Genomic DNA, 19,581 nt, shown 5'->3' with positions numbered 1-19,581 from the left:
GTGGTGTATATGGATTCCAGTAAAGCGTTTGATAAGGTTCCCCACGGTAGGCTACTGCAGAATATACGGAGGCATGGGATTAGGGTGATTTAGCAGTTTGGATCAGAAATTGGCTAGCTGGAAGAAGACAAAGGGTGGTGGTTGATGGGAAATGTTCAGACTGGAGTCCAGTTACTAGTGGTGTACCACAAGGATCTGTTTTGGGGCCACTGCTGTTTGTCATTTTTATAAATGACCTGGAGGAGGGCGTAGAAGGATGGGTGAGTAAATTTGCAGATGACACTAAAGTCGGTGGAGTTGTGGATAGTGCGGAAGGATGTTACAAGTTACAGAGGGACATAGATAAGCTGCAGCGCTGGGATGAGAGGTGGCAAATGGAGTTTAATGCAGAAAAGTGTGAGGTGATTCATTTTGGAAGGAATAACAGGAAGACAGAGTACTGGGCTAATGGTAAGATTCTTGGCAGTGTGGATGAGCAGAGAGATCTCGGTGTCCATGTACGTAGATCCCTGAAAGTTGCCACCCAGGTTGAGAGGGTTGTTAAGAAGGCGTACGGTGTGTTAGCTTTTATTGGTAGAGGGATTGAGTTTCGGAGCCATGAGGTCATGTTGCAGCTGTACAAAACTCTGGTGCGGCCGCATTTGGAGTATTGCGTGCAATTCTGGCCACTGCATTATAGGAAGGATGTGGAAGCATTGGAAAGGGTACAGAGGAGATTTACCAGAATGTTGACTGGTATGGAGGGAAGATCTTATGAGGAAAGGCTGAGGGACTTGAGGCTGTTTTCGTTAGAGAGAAGAAGGTTAAGAGGTGACTTAATTGAGGCAAACAAGATGATCAGAGGATTAGATAGGGTGGACAATGAGAGCCTTTTTCCTCGGATGGTGATGGCTCGCACGAGGGGACATAGCTTTAAATTGAGGGGAGATAGATATAAGACAGATGTCAGAGGTAGGTTCTTTACTCAGAGAGTAGTAAGGGCGTGGAATGCCCTGCCTGCAACAGTCGTGGACTCGCCAATATTAGGGGCATTTAAATGGTCATTGGATAGACATATGGACGATAAGGGAATAGTGTAGGTGGGCTTTAGAGTGGTTTCACAGGTCGGCGCAACATCGAGGGCCGAAGGGCCTGTACTGCGCTGTTATGTTCTATGTTCTATGTTCTGTCTTTGGATTTGGTGTGCACATTCTAAGTTTGCCTTTGCAGGTCCTGACTACAAATCCTCTATTTTTTTTTAAATTCCAGCTTTCTTCTGATTATAGATTCCCTTCCATTGGGAGAAAGAAGTTTTAAGATGTAAAGAGAAACAATTCATTCCAAAATGGCAAATAGCAAGCAGTTTTCAATAAAATTCAGTGACTGTAAAAGAAAAGAATTGCAATGCTCATGCCCAAAAATACTGTACCAGGTTGAGTCGGAAACCAGTATGTTTTTGGAGGGATCGTTCTTGCAGGCTCGCGTGGAAGATAAATGTACCTTTGATATTTGTATTTCGCCCTCCAGGCCGTAAGTGCTTAGTGTTTTTGCTCCTTCAATACTGGTGAAGGAATGTTTGTTGTACCTTGAGTTCAAGGTCCAACTCCGTGTAACTGCTTGTTCTTTTGCGTCATAGGCTGATAGCCAAGGCTGTTCTTGAGTTTAGCGGCTTTTTGGGGGCTAGGCCAGCTAATAATAATAATATTTATTAGTGTCACAAACAGGCTTATATTAACACTGCAATGAAGCTACTGTGAAAAGCCCCTAGTCGCCACACTCTGGCACCTGTTCGGATACACAGAGGGAGAATTCAGAATGTCCAATTCATCTAACAAGCACGTCTTTCGGGACTTGTGGGAGGAAACCGGAGCACCCGGAGGAAACCCACACAGACACGGGGAGAACGTGCAGACTCCGCACAGACAGTGACCCAAGCCGGGAATCGAACCTGGGACCCTGGCGCTGTGAAGCAACAGTGCTAACCACTGTGCTACCGTGTCGCCCCTAGCTGTTGCTAGGTTACCAGATTGCCGTGGATATAGTTTCGCAGGAGAGTTTTGATTTATAACCACTTTGTAATGTGCATTGCAATTTCATCTCCACCGTATTGCTCTCCATCCTTAACTTGAATTGAATGGATGGGCCACCATGTTAAGATGGAGTCATTTTGATTTTGGAGGCATAAATGATTGACACGGTTGTGGCTGCTATTTCAGGATCCTGAGGATTGTAGGTGGTATTGATCGAGCTCCTTCATGCCCCTCCCTCACCAATAGATTAATTGTTAAGACTCCTAGGCTGTAATCTGCAGACTGATGGCACCCTTACTGAAGAGGACTCAGTCTCTGTCACTTCATTTACCAAAGATTAGATCTCAACCTCCGTCTCGTAGCATGTTCTAAAATTGTCATGAAGTGACACAGTTCAGTTAATGAGGTGAGCTTTCAAATCTGAGTCATGTGGTTAGGATCCCAGTGATGTAGCATAAGACATAGGAGCAGAATTAGGCCACTCGGCCCATCGAGTCTGCTCTTCCATTCGATCATGGTTGATATGTTTCTCATCCCCATTCTCCTGCCTTCTCCCCATAACCCCTGATCCCCTTATTAATCAAGAACTTGTCTATCTCTGCCTTAAAGACACTCAGTGATTTGGCCTCCACAGCCTTCTCCGGCAAAGAGTTCCACAGATTCACCACCCTCTAGCTGAAGAAATTCCTCCTCATCTCTGTTTTAAAGGATCGTCCCTTCAGCCTGAGATGGTGTCCTCCGCTTCTAGTTTTTCCTACAAGTGGAAACATCCTCTCCACGTCTATCTAGGCGCCTCAGTATTCTGTACGTTTCAATGAGATCCCCCTTCATCCTTCTAAACTCCATCAAGTACAGACCCAGGGTCCTCAACTGCTCCTCGTATGACAAGTTCTTCATTCCGGGGATCATTCTTGTGAACCTCCTCTGGACCCTCTCCCAAGGCCAGCACAGCCTTCCTTAGATACGGGGCCCAAAAATGCTCACAATATTCCAAATGCGGTGTGACCAAAGCCTTATACAGCCTCAGAAGTACATCCCTGGTCTTGTATTCTAACCCTCTCGACATTAATGCTGACATTGCATTTGCCTCCTTAACTGCCGACTGAACCTGCACGTTAACCTTAAGAGAATCGTGAACAAGGACTCCCAAGTCCCTTTGTGCTTCTGATTTCCTAAGCCTTTTCCCAGTGGAAAATAGTCTGTGCCCTCATTCATCCTTCCAAAGTGCATAACCTCACACTTCTCCACATTGTATTCCATCTGCCACTTCTTTGCCCACTCTCCTCGCCTGTCTTAAAATCATTGATTATAGAATCACAACAGTGCAGAAGGAGGCCATTTGGCCCGTCGAGTTTGCACCAGCCCTCTGAAAGAGCATCCCACCTATCCCCATAACCCAGTAACCCTACCTAACATTTTGGACACTAAGGGGCTATCATGGCTAATCCACCTAATCTGTACATCTTTGGACTGTGGGAGGAACCGGAGCACCCGGATCTACATCAGCAATTCGTTCAGTGAATTTACTTGGTTATGGACACCATAGCTTGAGGTATGAATGCATTGGTAGTACATAGGGTGGTCAATCCTTCAGGATTATCCTGGAGTCTCCAGGAATTGAAGATTAGTCTCCAGAACAGCAGAGAAGAAAAATCACAAGGGCATTAGAAAACAAAACATTTCCTTCCAGTAATTTTTTAAAAAGTTCTAAAAGTTCAAGAGTTTTTGAAGAAAAGGCAGTCGACTGACTGTGAAGAATCATCCAATCGGGCAATGAGTCTGTTCTCAGTCCAATTGATTGTGGGAAGGGGTGATGTCATGAGAATGGACATGTTGTGCAACTATTGGTGGGAATGTGGGACAGGACAATTGCACGGAGGACACCTCCAAGAATACAAAAAATGGCTGTCATGAGGGGAAATAATTTAAAGGTGATTGGAGGAAGGTATAGGGGAGATGCCAGAGGTAGGTTCTTTACACAGAGAGTGGTGGGTGCGTGGAATGCACTGCCAGCAGAGGTGGTGGAGTCAGAGTCATTAGGGACATTTAAGCGACTCTTAGACAGGCACATGGACAGCAGCAAATTGAAGGGGTGTAGGTTAGGTTGATCTTAGATTAGGATAAATGGTCAGCACAACATCGTGGGCCAAAGGGCCTGTACTGTGCTGGACTGTTCTATGTTCTAATACATCCAATGACCGTTAGCAACCCTAGCAATGTAAGATCAGGATGGTGGAAGTATTGCACCAGAATATAAAATATAGGTCTTGTTATTTGTACCATGGGTACCTGACCATAAACCATTCTAAATTTTTCTCAACAGTTGACCAAAAACGGTACAATTGAGTCGGAGGAAGCCAATGTACTCACCATTGATGACGTTTCTGATGATGACATTGATGTGGACAATATTGAGGTAGATGACTATTTCTTTTTACAACCACTACCCACAAAAAGGCGAAGAGCTTTATTACGAGCATCGGGCGTCAACAGGATTGATACCGAGGAAAAGCATGAGCTGCGAGCCATTCGCTCGTCCAGGGAGGAATGCGGGTGCGACTGTAGGTTTTACTGTGATCCTGAAGTGTGCCCCTGTGGGAAAGCGGGAATCAAATGCCAGGTAAGGTCAAAGTTTATGGCCAGTAGAATTGACTATTATACTACCTCAGGAGATCCATTCAGCTTTTGTTTTATGTAAACCCTTTGTGTTGAGAAGAGTCTCCTATCAAATGGCTGGTGCTGATTGTCCAAATAATAAATTCTTACGACTACAGCACAAATTTCAAATCCTTTTCTGGGAAAGGAACTTGGTGACTGCACGCTGTTTAACACCCTTTGTTCATCCAAAGATTAGCAGAAGAAAAATCTCACATTTTGGGTATACCTCTTAAAGTCATACTTCCACGGTGAAATTGCTTGTCTCCTGTGGAATTCTCATCCCATCTCTTTGTAAGAGTTAAAAATTCAAATTCTTCCCTCTTCTGACGAGGCTGAGAAATTGGCACCATGGGCAGCACAAAACAGCCCAAACACAATAAAAATGCAAATCTGGCACCACGTAAAGCTGAATGTCAATTCGCTATGGCTTTGAGGTGCCGCCAGTGACCAGTATCAGCCCCACTTACTCTTGCTGGGCCGCAGTTCTGGTATCTCGGGTAGCTGGCTCTTAGTGAGTTGTTGACAGCCTAAACGTCACCTCAGCAAACATCCCTGCGCTTGTGTTTACCAGCAAGGCCCACTGAATAGTGGCCAGGAATCATGGCTTTGACCTGGGAACACAATAGCAAATTGTAGTACCGCACTGCTATTGTGGCTAAGATCTGCTTAGTGCAGACCAGGATATAATAAAAATTTTAACAAGTTCTACAGGTAAGAATTTAACTAGGAGCAACGATTCTTGAAAAGAATTGATTGTTATAAACTGGCGGCTTAAGCCCTTCTGTTCAGCCTCACTTAGGTTGAAGACTTTATTCTCTCATTTTTAAATCTCCAGCATCGAAACTAGACAGTTTGCTTCGTTACATTAAAGCAAACAGGGACATGGGTTCAATCTGGGTTGTCTGAACGGGTTTCCTGTGCAGGACTGAAATAATATGCAAGCAGGCATATTATTGAGGCCATACAGCAGTCCGAATGGCACTGTTGATAGCTCTGGACTTTGCTCTCTGTAACCACAGGATAGACACCTGCTCGCTGTGCATATTGAAAATTGAGTAGCGCTGGTTCTAATTTTGCTGGTGCTTCGAGTACAATTAGGCAAAGTAGCTCCAGCTATAAACTAGATATCTGTGGGCCTTGCTCATTCTTCCATCTCATCTTCTACCCTGCATAAATTGAGTTCATCCAAAGCTCTTCGACCCTTGTCCTAACTCGCCTCTAGTGTATCCCTGATTTTCATCTCTCCACCATTGGTAGCTGTGCCTTCAGCTGCCTGGGGCCCTAAACTCTGGAATTCTCTCCCTAAACCTCTCCGCCTCTCTCTCCTCTTTTAAGACCCTTCTTAAAATCTACCTCTTTGATGAGGTTTTTGGTCATCTGACCTAATATCTCATGTGGCTCAGTGTTGAGTTTTATAAACATAGAAAATAGAAGCAGGAGGAGGCCATTCGGCCCTTCGAGCCTGCTCTGCCATTCATTATGAGCATGGCTGCTCATCCATTTCAATAGCCTGATTCCCCCCTCCCTCGCCCCCCCATCCTTTGATCCCCTTCATCTTAAGAGCTGTAACTAACTGCTTCTTGAAAACATGCAATGTTTTGGCTTCCTGTGGTAATGAATTCCACAGGCCGACCACTGTGACCCTTGGTTCTGGACCCCCCCACCATTGGGAACACCCTTCTTGCATCTAACCTGTCTCGTCCTGTCAGAATTTTATAGGTCTCTGAGATTTGTTTGATAATCAGTCTTGTGAAGCGCTTTGGGGCGTTAAGGTGCTATATAAATGCACATTGTTCATGTTATTGATTGTCCTGATGAGGACAGCCCCAGTTTTAACCCTGTCTGCTCACAGTTTACAGCCAGTAATAAATTTTAATCACAGGGTCTGTGTTGGATTGTGGACAAGCTGTGATCCTTTAGTCAGAAGTGAATGTTGTCACAGATTGGCCTGAGACTGGCTCTGCAGATGAGGCTGGCTGCACTTGGAATGCTTTCATGTCTGCTCAGGAAAAGCCACTTCAGAAGCAATGCATTTGCAGTTTTTAAATGGTGATTTTTACTTCCGATTAATCGGAGGTGTGTGTTCGAGGTAATGTTGTTTCATTTAGTACATTGGGTTACAATCAGCACTCCAAGCAGACTTCTCTAATGATTAAACATTAAAACCTGTTGTAGGGATAATGTAGGTGTCCTCAAATGTCCTGGGTATTACTGCTTGTAGCTAATTGCATCAAAGGAACTCGAAACAGTTGTGAGAAGCCAAGGAAATCTTCAGCCCAGCTCGTCCTTTGTCCAAACTATTTCCTAAGCAGGTCCTGGGACATGACACTACCCTTGAAATATAGGTGTTTTCCCAATATCTTAATTTCCTGCTTCCTATATTGAGCATGGATCAATTTGAGCATTACATTAAATGCCCACAAAAGCATGTCCCTTTGACTGGGACTGTATGCTTAAGTCCCGGTGCAGCTGACTGAAAAGCTTCGCAATGTGATTTACCAGCGCAGTTACACAGTGATGAAAAGCAAACTTCACATAAGTCAGAGATCAGTAAGACCCAAGAGGCTGTCAGGAAACATGGGTCATCATGACCTCCAGTAGTAACACATCCACGGGTGCCTAAAGTTGGTACTGCCCTTTCAGCTGTAACATTGGCTTTAATATCCACCTCGCTGCTGCGCCATTCTAGCATTTGAGAACCCAGAGAAAATGCAGATGTCTTGCACCATGGCTGAGGTTTCTGGCTGCAGGAGACCCGCCTGGATCAAATATTCCCCTGTCTGAACCCTGCTGGGACCCCCAACATCTGGTTTTCAGCAGTGGTTGTGAACATAGTGACCAGTTGCTCCGTGTTTCAACATATGGGATTCCCATTGCAACTGAGGAAGCTCCTGTTGGCTGTCGGTAACATTTAGATGTAACCAGGGAAATATAACCAATTGTAAGTTACTCAAATGTCCATGAGGAAAAAAAAGATTTGCATTTATATAGTGCCTTTCACAGCCTCAGGACATCCCAAAGTACTTTACAACCAATTAAATACAAAGTGCAGTCTCTGTTGTACTGTTGGGAGGTGTGGCAGCCAATGTGTGCACAGCAAGATCTCTCAAACAGCAAAGTGATAATGATCAGATGAAATTTTTTGTGTGATGCTGATTGAGGGATAAAATGATGGCCAGGACATTAGGGATAATCTCCCTTGCTCTTGAAATACAACAACAATAATGTGCATTCATAATAATGCCTTTGATGTAATTAAATGTCCCAGGGCACTTCACAGGAGCCATAGAAACATACATTATAAAACAAAATATGACACTGAGCAAGGCGATATTAGGTCAGATAACCAAAAGTTTGGTCAAAGAGGTTGGTTTAAAGGAGTGTCTAAAGGAGGAGAGTGCTGTACAGCTCTATGTTCTATGAGAGAGAGGTAGAGGGGTTCAGAGAGGGAATTCCAGAGCTTGGCAGCTGAATGCAAGGCTGCCAATGGTGGAACTTCTAAAATCGGCGATGCACAGGAGGCCAGAATTAGAGGAGCGCAGATATCTCCGAGGGATATGAAGCTGGAGGGGATGGCAAAGATGTGGAGGAGCAAGGCCATGAAGGGATTTGAAAACAAGGATGAGAATTTTAAAATCAAAATATTGCTTGACCGGCAGCCAGTGTAGGTCAGCGAACACAGGGGTGATCGAGAAATGGAACTTGCTGCCAGTTAAGATGAGAGCAGCAGAACTGTCCATGGCTTCAAGTTTATAGAGGGAAGAATGTGGGTGACCTCCCAGGAGTGTGCGGCAATATGTGAGTCTAGAGGTAAGGAAGGCATGGATGAGAGTTTCAACGGCAATTGAGCTGAGATAGGGATGAAGCTGGGTGATGTTATGGAGGTGGAAAAGGCGGTTTTAGTGATGGCATGAGGATGAGGTTAAAAGCTCATCTCTGGGTCAAAGGCGACAGTACGGTTGTGAACATACTGGCTTGATCTCAGACTGTTGCCAGGGAGAGGGATGGAGTTTGAAATGGGGACCAAAAACAATGGCTTCAGTCTTCCCAATATTTATTTGGAGGACATTTCTGCTCATCCGGTTCTGGATGTCGGATAAGCAGTTGGATAATTTTGTAAAAGTGGAACGGTCGAGAGAGGTGGTGGTGAGGTAGAGCTGGGTGTCGTCAATGTACGTGTGAAAGCTTAATGCTTTGTTGAGGGGCAGCATGTAGATGGGAAATAGGAGGGGCCAAGGACAGGGCCTTGAGGGACACCAGAGATAACAGTGGAGGGGCAGAAAGAGAAGCCATTGCAAGTGATTCTCTGGCTCCGATTAAATAGATAAGAATGGAACCAGGTGGGAGCAGTCCTGCTCAGCTGGATGATTGGAGAGTCATTGGAGGAGGATGGTGCGGTCAAACCGTGTCAAAGGCTGCAGACAGGTCGAGAAGGGGAAGTTTACATTTGTCACAGATGGTATCATTTGTGACTTTGGCCCTGTGGCAGGGGCGGAAATCTGATTGGAAGGGTTCAAATGTGGAGTTCCGTGGAATCTTTTTATGTCCATCTGATAGTTTCATGTTTCACCTGACAGATGGCAACTGTGACCACACAGCACACTCTTGATACTGCATTTGAGTGTCAGCGAAATCTTCGTGCTCAAGTCTCTGCAGTGGGTCTTAAAATCTGACTCAGGCGAGAGTGCTGCCAGTGAACCATGGCTGATTCAATGAGTAATGCAGTTTATTGTGGACTGATCCTTCACTTTCAGACAGGGTATCTGTAGGGTGATGGTATACCAACGTAGCAAGTTACAGATTTAAAAAGTGTAATGTGAGCATCACTGGCAAGACCAGCATTTATTGTCCTTGAGCAGGTGGTGGTGAGCTTGCCAGGCTGTCGGAGGGCAGTTAAGAGTCAGAGACACCAGTATTTTGTTCCAGATATTTTATTAATGAACTGAATTTAAATTCCCTCAGCTGCCATGGTGGGATTTGAGCCCGTGTCTCTGGAGCATTAGTACAGGCCCCTGGATTACTAGTCCAGAAACATAACCACTATGCTACTGTCCCCATATTATTAATACAAATGTCTTCTCCTTCAGGTGGACAGGATGTCCTTTCCCTGTGGGTGCTCCAAAGATGGATGCGCTAATGCGGCTGGCCGGATTGAATTTAACCCCATCCGCGTACGAACTCATTACTTGCACACGATCATGAAGCTGGAACTGGAGAATAAACAGCACGACCATCATCAGCAATTGCTACCTGCCATCTCCCATTGCTCCAATGACAGACACACCGAGGTACAGGATTACCAGGAATTCACTGCAGAAAATTATGACTTGGAGAATGAAACTGCGGTTATGCACTTACAGTCTGCTGAGGAGATGGACAGGAAAAAGGAGGAAGAGGATGATTTAACCAGTTCTAGTGTAACCATGGATACCAGTGTAGAAAGCCTCGAAGTCTGTATATTAGGAGATCCAGTGGCTGGGCCCGATGAGGCCTGTGAAGGCCTAGCAACACCTGTTGTGATCCAAGCAGAGGTGACTCCTGCTTCTCCTGTGTTGTGTTTTGCTGACAGCACCATTCAAAATAACTCAACGCCTGAGGAACAGACATATTTAAACAACTCCACAGTGTTATATTATCAAATAGACCAGAGCTGTGCTGTAGATGTGAACTGCAATGATAGGGAGACCAATTATGTCGAAGCAGGATTAGAATCCAATTACACAAAGGAAAACACTATAGAAAATTTAATTGCTGCTACCAATAGCTCCTTGGCACCTTACGTGCCTGTCACAGAGCACTTTTCTGAAAACACAGGGACCTCTAAATCCACTGATGTACAATTTCCCTCAATAGAAGACGGCAATTCTTCAGTAGATGGTACTAATGTATATGCTGAAAATACTAAGCAGGAGTTCCAGTTGCATTCAAAGCTTCAAGATGGCTTCTCCAGGGCCTCTGATAGGAACCTTTGTGTGCCTGAGCTGACTGTGGAGAATGTGTGTTCCCAGTCTGAAGGTCAGAGGTCCCTAGAGGAAAGCCTCGCAGCAAACTCAGTAACTCTGTAACGCATTTCTGCAGCTAGTTTGCACAATTGCTTATAGCTTTTTGCTGATTTAAATGTCTATTTATTTAGGATGTTTTTGCAGTAAAACACAAATTTAAAAAAAAAATAAAAAAATCTTGTAGCTGAAAACTGAAGCTAGGGCTTTTAAAGAAAAAAAAATGGAAAATGTTTAGATGGGGTGGTGGTGGGGGGGTGGGGGATCCTCATTTTTCTGGCGATAAACCTACCGGACACAGGAGACAGAGGCAGGACGTAATTTTAAGCCACAGCAACTTGATCTCTAGTTTGTGGGGCAGAATCAATGTCTAAAATGTCTTCTTTTTTTTAAACTATCTTTTAATTTTTTATAGCTGCCCCTTTGTTGCCCAGGTACATGCACAAACAGAGCAATGGTTCACTTCTGTACAGGGAATGCTTCAGTCTCCGTCTTGTGTTGTCAGCATTTCAAATCTGTAACTCTGACTCCATAAGTTTTCTTCCATCAGTACAATCTCTCGTATCCCTGTGGTATGACATACTGTGTCGGGAGCTGTGGCCTCAGATAGAGCCAGCATTGTTCTAGACTTCAAGGCAGATTGAGTAATTTGAGTAGATATTTCCCCAAAGGGGACGTGTGATCTTGGACAGAAATCTTGCAAGGCAAGAACTGGCAGCTCAAAATGTGGGGCCAATTTGGGGTGTCCAAAGTAGCTGGAGCTGTGCAGTCCTGTAGCAACAGTGAACTGTGTTTGCTTTCCGTAATAAATCCTGGGTCTGGTTGTTCCCACATTGAATATGCACCGACAAGCGTCACAGATTTTACAGAGGTTGATTCTTGCACTAATCACAATTAATATTGGAACACTTCCTAATGGTTTCTTATATTGGCTGCAGCTTAAAAGGGGCATTGTCTTTATTAAAAATATTTGACAACATGTTTTGGGAAGGGAGGGAAGAGCCATTAATATCAAATCTTGTACAAGTGCTGTGTTGTGTTTTGAGATCATTTGTCATGGTGTTGTGCATTTAGTGATTTTTTAAAAAAAAATATTGTTCGTGAACCTTTTTCGTAGAGAGTGCCCCATCCCGTCAAATTTGGTTTTTAGTTGCACGGAACCTAAATACACATCCACACAAGTGCTGCAGTCCTCACATAGTGAAACCTCCATATCAACTGCTTAAAACCTATTCTCACTTTCAGTGGTGAAAGTGGGGGGTGTTGATGTGAAAGTTTGAATCATGTGCCTCATCAGATTTCACTTTTCTGTCCCTCCCTATTCGGGAAACAAAAGTAATAATTTGTGCCATTTCCAAATCTCTTGGGTAATTTGTAACACATATCTTTGCAGTATCCCAATGTCAGCCTGTGCAATAGGCCTCGTCAACCACTTGGGTTTCCGCTTGTTTTTTCAAAAAGGTTTTTGCCTGGACCCCTTGTGTAGCAAACGGTTGTGAATGTGGGTGAAAGGGAGGTGATAATTGGGCCTGGTCACTCATCAAGCTGCACATTATCAAAGGGAACCTGTCCCAGCATCAAGCCTAATGGAGAAATTTGTCATATAAAACTGCCCAAATCTGATCAGCATCAAGTTAAAAACTGAGGATGAAATGATCACATTTACAAATAACTCCCTGATATCTGTAGCATTCCTGGCTTGAACGTTAGCTGTAACGTTTCAACTGCTCTGCACATCTTTATCTCTTTCCTCGGCCTGTGCTGCCTAAGCACAAATCAGCCTCTTCCTGCTGATTCCTCCCTCCAAAGTAAAACTTTAAAAGAAAACTTGAGTAATCAGAGGCAAAAATAACAAGCATTTCAGAAATGTAATATGTAACCAGCCGGTAAGGAACTTTAATACTGTAACCGAGGGCTCTGCTGAGGGAGCTCAGCTAACTATAGTCAGACAATTCAATGTAGCCAAGCTTTGATGCTATCCTCACAGAAACAGAAAGTTTGAAGTCATGCTCTGGATTTACCACGTGTATCGAGCAAGTTTCCTTTTGGTCACTCCATTTCGAGGATAAATAACCCAAGTTTCACCAGTCTTTTCTCATACTCTGCCCTCAGCCTTGTGACTCATCCCTCCAAGCACTTGAATGTGCTATTGACTGCTGCTTTGCAATGGCTGATTATGCTGAGCATCGAGTGTCCTCAAATCTCTAAATCTCTTTCAACTTCATCCATAACTATTTTGAGACTATTCTCAGGGCATAGTTTTTCTCTACATGCATTACTTTATTTACACTTATCAGCATTAAATTCCATTTGCCACTTATCCACCCATTTAGAATTTATCAACCCTGTTTGTAGCACCTTGTTGCTGTTTCAAATTAAACTGTCCCCTTAGTTGAGTGCCACCTGCAAATTTGACCAGATCGCACTGTTTCCGAATCCAGGTTTGTGAATTTGAAGCAGGGATCCCAACATTGATCCTGGGGCACCACACGTCGCATATTTTTCAACCCTTCCCTCAATTCTGTCATCACTTCCTTCACAACTACCAATTGCTTATCTATTCCTCAGTTTTATCTTATTATGGACCTTTGCAAATAGGGATGTGTGCCTGCACCTGCATGTGCCAATGCTTGCATGAGCCGGTGCACATGCCTGCAAGTGCGTGTCAGTCTGTGCGCGGCATGTGGGTGTCTGCATGGCTTGCGGGTGTGTCTGTGCATGGAGCATGTGTGTGCGTGGCAAGCGTGTATCATAGAATCATAGAATTTACAGTGCAGAAGGAGGCCATTCGGCCCATCGAGTCTGCACCGGCTCTTGGAAAGAGCACCCTACCCAAGGTCAACACCGCCACCCTATCCCCATAACCCAGTAACCCCACCCAACACTAAGGGCAATTTTGGACACTAAGGGCAATTTATCATGGCCAATCCACCTAACCTGCACATCTTTGGACTGTGGGAGGAAACCGGAGCACCCGGAGGGAACCCACGCACACACGGGGAGGATGTGCAGACTCCGCACAGACAGTGACCCAAGCTGGAATCGAACCTGGGACCCTGGAGCGGTGAAGCAATTGTGCTATCCACAAGGCTACCGTGCTGCCCCACTATCTGGGTCACTATCCGTGTATCAATCTATGTCTGGCGCTCATTTGTGGGGGGCTTGCGTGCATGAGTCTGTGCATGGCATGCATGTCTGCGTGGTGCACGGGTGTGTGTGCATCGCATGCGTTTGTATGCACGGCACACAGGTGTGACTGCATGGCTCGCGTGCGTGTCTGCGTATGTGTGTGTCGGTGCGTGGCGCGCGGGTGTTTGTGCTGCGCGGGTGTACCTGCGTGCGGCACGCGTGGATGTGTGTGTTTTGCATGTCTGGGCACGTGCTTCTGTGCATCCACGTGTCTGTGTGAATGTATGTATGTGTGTGTGTGTTCCCATAATTGGTTTGTACACACTTTGTGTCCTCCTGGGTACACAAACAAATGTAAACTCTTAAATTCAGTCCACCTGTGCCTGTGAAACACTACTTTGGTAGAGGTGTAAGGCGATAGATGACACAAGATGACAATAATCAGGGGCCAGTCATCGGCCATTTTTCCCCCTCAAGCCTGCTCTGCCATTCGAGAAGATCATAGCTGATCATATGGTGGTCTCAACTGTGGCCAGAACAGGACAGCACGGTGGTACAGTGGTTAGCACTGCTTCCTCACTACGCTGGGTTCCCAGGTTTGATCCCGCCTCTGGGTCACTATCCGTGTGGAGTTTGCACATTCTCCCCGTGTCTGCGTGTGTTTCACCCCCACAGCCCAAAGATGTGCAGGCTAGGTGGATTGGGCACGCCAAATTGCCCCTTAATTGGAAAAAATGAATTGGGTACACTAAATTTAAAAAAAAATGTGGCCAGAACAAAGTGCCAGTTTGATTTAGTAAATGTTATTTTAAATCACCTTTTTAAAATATACCTGCAAAGCAAGACATGTTGATCTGTGACTAACAAAGAGACTGTTTTCAAATTCGGTAGAATCAAAAATTCACCATTTATAACAATTAATCTTTTTCGTTCAGTTTTGAAGTCCAGTCTGCTGAGAAGTGCTTCATTCTGTCTGTTGCCCTGTTGGGCTGATGTGCTTTCTGGAAAATGTCTTTTATTTCAGGAGATTGGCCTGTTAAGCTCTTGCAGTGTCATTTCTCAGTGCTTTTATCTTGACACAACTTCTACTCTTTCAAAGCCATTGGTGTCTCAGGTGGATGTTTTGCAGGTTTCACATATCAAAATCGGTAGTTGTCATTTTTGAACAATTGGATTTTAATGGCTTCTGTGTGACTTATAAGTGAATGCACTCAGGAACACATTTTTGAAGTGACATGTCAATACAGAAATCGTGACTAATGTTGCCATTGTGTGTAATGACCCTTTCTCCCAATCCCCACCACCAGAGAACTATCTATTGCCCTAATGACCAACTGGTTTACAGCAGAGATTGGAGCTAACCTGCATCATGGTTATGTGTATTTTTTTCATTTTAAAACACTTTTAATTTTTGCTTATGTTGCTTGAAGTTCTGCCTTTGCTATTGTTTAACAAGGTGCTGTTTTATTTAGTACGCAAAATGGATGTTCTCTCCTCCCAACTCGCACTTTTGCCAGATTGACTGCTGTATTGGCAGCTGCTCAGTGTATGTGGGCAGGTGGGTATACCACAGATCTTTTCTCTCTTTTTTTTCTTCCTCTCCTTGGAGCCTAAACTCCCAGTGCTTGCCCGGTGCCATTGTACAGGGTGATAGTTGTACCTTTTGCCACTGCATGAACTTTGGTCACAAGCCTTCCAACCCATCAGTCTGCTGCGCTGGTGTTTGAGTTGCCAATGTGTAGCCACTGAGTGATATGCTGCTTGACAGAGAGATCTACTCCCTGATGTCAGGGTAGTTGAGGACAAAGTGGTTCAGAAGGATTAGTGCACAACCCTTTCATTATGGGATTGCATCTGATGAAGATTGATGGAATCTGTCTCTTATCTGCCGACTTTAAGGGCTGTATGCGACATTCGTTCAACTAATTTTAGCCCAATTCCCAATGGGTAAGTATACAGCGCAAACCTGCACAGAAAGGATTTATGCTTCATGCTTGGGAGAGGCTGCCATTTTCTGATGGTGTAGGGTGGGGCGTTATTTGACCAACTTTGCTGTCAATCATTGTTTTTAAATCCTGGATGTTTCATCCAGCCCCTCCCAAAGGGAGCTTGTACTTCACAAACAAAAATCTTAAGTAAATAGTCACGCATCCTATTTCATTATTATTTTTAAATTACTGACTCTTTTGAGGGAGGTAGTCTGATAACCACATGTGTGGAATCCTACCTGTTTGGCAAACCAGATTGATATGTGGGAGCATCTTTATTTAAATTGTTATTTTACTGAATTAAATATCAAAACGGTTGTTTAAAACTTGGCATGTCCTGGGATCACTTGACACCAGCATGACCCCCCCCCCCCCCGGCCACATAAAGAAATGTTAGAAACCGCTGAATACGGAGCTCTGTTTAAATGTAGTGAGTATTACTGTGTAGGGTCATCATTTGTTTTCTAAAATAGCAAAATTGCATGTGTGAGCACATTATCATGTTTGAAGCTGAACAGGTACCATGTTTGTGAGGTGGAAAATGTGAATCGAGTGCAACTAAGTATAGCCAAGGAGCCACAGGCCTTGAAAGCCATGACAAGTGGATTTCAGCTGTCTGGTTTGCAAGTTGGGATAGGAAGAAGAGATCAAAGAAGTGACAACAGATGGCTGAAAGATAAGCCTGACTGACCAAAAGGACATGGTGGAGCCTCGGGCCTAGTCTCATTTGAAGGCCAGTTGGCTTATTTGGGACAATTAGAAGATGTGGTGCAATTGGTGCAGTTCTGAAACTTTAATTAAAAGTACATTGTCAGGATACAGTCCAGAAATGTTGATCCTGCATTTAAATCTCTTACACCTACTTTGTGAATGCTTGATACAGAGACTGGTGCACAAAATGAAAAATGTTCTGCACTGGGTATCGAGGAAGGTTCAATAACTCTCTTCCAGTAATGAGTAAGCTTTTAATAAACTCTTTTAAACCAATGAGGTGAAATAAATAAGGAAATTTGAATAATATGGTTCTCTGCCAATAGATGTCACTACTGTGTAAGTGGCCTTATGACCAGATTAGTGCAAACGGTGTCTGTATGGAACCGAATCTTTCCACTGCTGCCCCCAAATGGGAAAATCAATATTACAATTATACTCCGGCAACACTCATTAAGACAAAAAAATCTTAAACCTTCCAGACTACAACAAGCGAAAAGGCTAGTGATTGGTGAATGAGTAAGTCTACAAGTTTGCACACCTCACTGTGTTGTAACACTTTGAAATTCCTTCTGCATCAACTTTGAAGCCATTTTGTTTTGTGCTGCAGATCTTTAGCAGGGTGGCTTCCAAATTCAATCCCCAGACACCCCCGCCATTGCACAGCCGTTAAAATCTGCTTTTCTTTTGTGAATTGCATTTGTGGTGCAACAGGACTCGAAGCTGGATGGGCGGCTCATCAGAAGGATTTAGAAATGCTGCTTCCCAGCTTTACAATCGAGTATTCTTTCTAACTGGGCGGGGAATCAGGGCAGGAGTATGGAGTATTTTAAGTTTCTCGCAAATGTGTGGAGAAAGTGACATGTCATTCACAACACTGTATCCTCAACGCCTCAAGGACTTTGAACTGCAAAAATTGCACTACTAGGGTAACAAACATCAAAATATGCCACAAGGTAGAACTTAGCATACTGTATCATTGCCACATTACTTGTACAACATCCAAAGAGTTCTGCACCTGAAGCTACTGTAAAGCACGTGTATAAATTGCTCAGTTTTTTTTGTAACTATCTTCCACATTGTATCAGTTGCTTATTTGTAGAGAAGAAAGATGCACCAATGTGTGATTTATATTACAGTAGATTCGGTGTAAAAAGGCTTTCGGGGCTGGTGGGTGAGAATTGAGTGTTTCATTTTGGGGAGGTTTTATGTGGCTCAACTGGAAATCGTCTCTCAGAAAATATTCCTGAAGTTAGTTGCTTAAAGTATGTATCTTTACGCCAGCTATCACAATGTGACCGTCCATGAACTACTGTAGTGTTGGAGATATAAATTGGCAATCAGCCTGTAATAATGCAGTATGGGCATCGGCAGAATGCTTATACACCAACCAACAAGAAATAGTGTGTTATGTGAACAAATGCAAGCTGGTGCATATCTAAGTTGCTACTTTCTGACTGTTCTGCTTTTGTTATTGTGTTGGTTGTAATCCCCCCTCTTTCTCTCTCAACCTTATTCTCCCGTGCAAATGTAAAGGGGTCACATTCTCCCTTCAAACCATCTCCAGGCATGAAAGCGCACAAACCTCTCTGCACCGTTTCCTTCGCAATGCATCCAGTGTCGCAAAATTGTTGTCTTGACGCAAATTGCAACGTTGAGTTCAGCGGCTGGCAAACACTGCAAAACGTTTTAAAATAAAGTCTCTCACTCTTTGAACCGTCATGGCAAAGTTGACTTCCTTCAACATGAGTCCGGTTTCTGTCTTGTGAAAATGTTACTGACTGGGTTCCACATAAAATTAAGCGCAAAGCGAAAGCACCTGGCACACACTGGTATGGGGCTCTGCTTCCTCAGTGAAACAGCTTTGTATTGTTTTGTGTGTAATGAAATGTGTCTTTCTCTCCCTTTGATTGCTTCTAAGTCAAGATTGTGGGTGCAAGTCCCATGCCACAGACTTGAGCACATAATTTAGGCTGACAGTTGGAGACATGCTATCTTTCAGATGAGATATTAAAGCAAGGCCCCGCGCCCACGCGGGTAAATACAAAATATCCCATGCCACTATCAAGATCCTGGGGGTTACCATCGACCAGAAACTAAACTGGACCCAGCCATATAAATACTGTGGTTACAAAGAGCAGGTCAGAGGCTAGGAATCCTGCGGCAAGTAACTCACCACCTGACTCCCCAAAGCCTGTCCACCATCTACAAGGCACAAGTCAGGAGTGGAATGGAATACTCTCCACTTGCCTGGATGTGTGCAGCTCCAACAACACTCATGTAGCTTGACACCATCCAGAACAAAGCAGCCCACTTGATTCGCAACCCATCCACAAACGTTCACTCCCCTTTTGCAGATGATACAAAGATCTGTAGAGGGACAGATAGTATTGAGGAAGCAAGGGGGCTGCAGAAGGATTTGGACAAGCTAGGAGAGTGGGCAATGAAGAGGCAGATGGAATACAATGTGGAAAAGTGTGAGATGCGCTTTGGAAGGAGGAATTTAGGCATAGACTATTTTCTAAATGGGGAAATATTTCGGAAAGCAGAAGCACACAGGGACTTGGGAGTCCTTGTTCATGATTCTCTTAAGGTTAATGTGCAGGTTCAGTCGGAAGCTAAGAAGGCAAATGCAATGTTAGCATTCATGTCAAGAGGGCTAGAATACAGGATCAGTGATGTACTTCTGAGGCTGTATAAGGCTCTGGTCAGACCCCATTTGGAGTATTGTGAGCAGTTTTGGGCCCTGTATCTAAGGAAGGATGTGCTGGCCTTGGAAAGGGTCCAGAGGAGGTTCACAAGAATGATCTCTGGAATGAAGAACTTGTCGTATGAGGGATGTTTGAGGACTCTGGGTCTGTACTCGTTGGAGTTTAGAAGGATGAGGGGGGGGATCTTATTGAAACTTACAGGATACTGCGAGGCCTGGATAGAGTGGATGTGGAGAGGATGTTTCCACTTGTAGGAAAAACTAGAACCAGAGGACACCATCTCAGACTAAAGGGACGATCCTTTTAAAACAGAGATGAGGAGGAATTTCTTCAGCCAGAGGGTGGAGCTCTTTACCACAGAAGGCTGTGGAGGCCA

At 44.3% G+C, this 19,581-nt stretch overlaps 1 protein-coding gene across 11 annotated transcripts in view; it reads left to right on the top strand.

Moving 5' to 3' along the window:
• The window catches only part of LOC140405478 (cysteine/serine-rich nuclear protein 2-like), an 81,384-nt gene extending 63,168 nt beyond the window's left edge, over nucleotides 1-18,216 (top strand). For 10 of the 11 annotated variants that reach the window (XM_072493956.1, XM_072493957.1, XM_072493965.1 and 7 more), the window contains 2 exons: nucleotides 4,333-4,629; nucleotides 9,755-18,216. In XM_072493956.1, the coding sequence (XP_072350057.1) occupies nucleotides 4,333-4,629; nucleotides 9,755-10,732 (1,275 nt within the window). In that variant the 3' untranslated portion in view covers nucleotides 10,733-18,216. The remainder of the gene's footprint in view (nucleotides 1-4,332; nucleotides 4,630-9,754) is intronic. The other variant, XM_072493961.1, reaches the window with a different exon arrangement.
• Nucleotides 18,217-19,581: the final 1,365 nt, after the last annotated feature.

The sequence above is a fragment of the Scyliorhinus torazame genome, chromosome X, assembly GCF_047496885.1.
Source record: "Scyliorhinus torazame isolate Kashiwa2021f chromosome X, sScyTor2.1, whole genome shotgun sequence".
NCBI lineage: Eukaryota > Metazoa > Chordata > Chondrichthyes > Carcharhiniformes > Scyliorhinidae > Scyliorhinus > Scyliorhinus torazame.
This window is presented reverse-complemented; position numbering and strand designations above follow the sequence as displayed.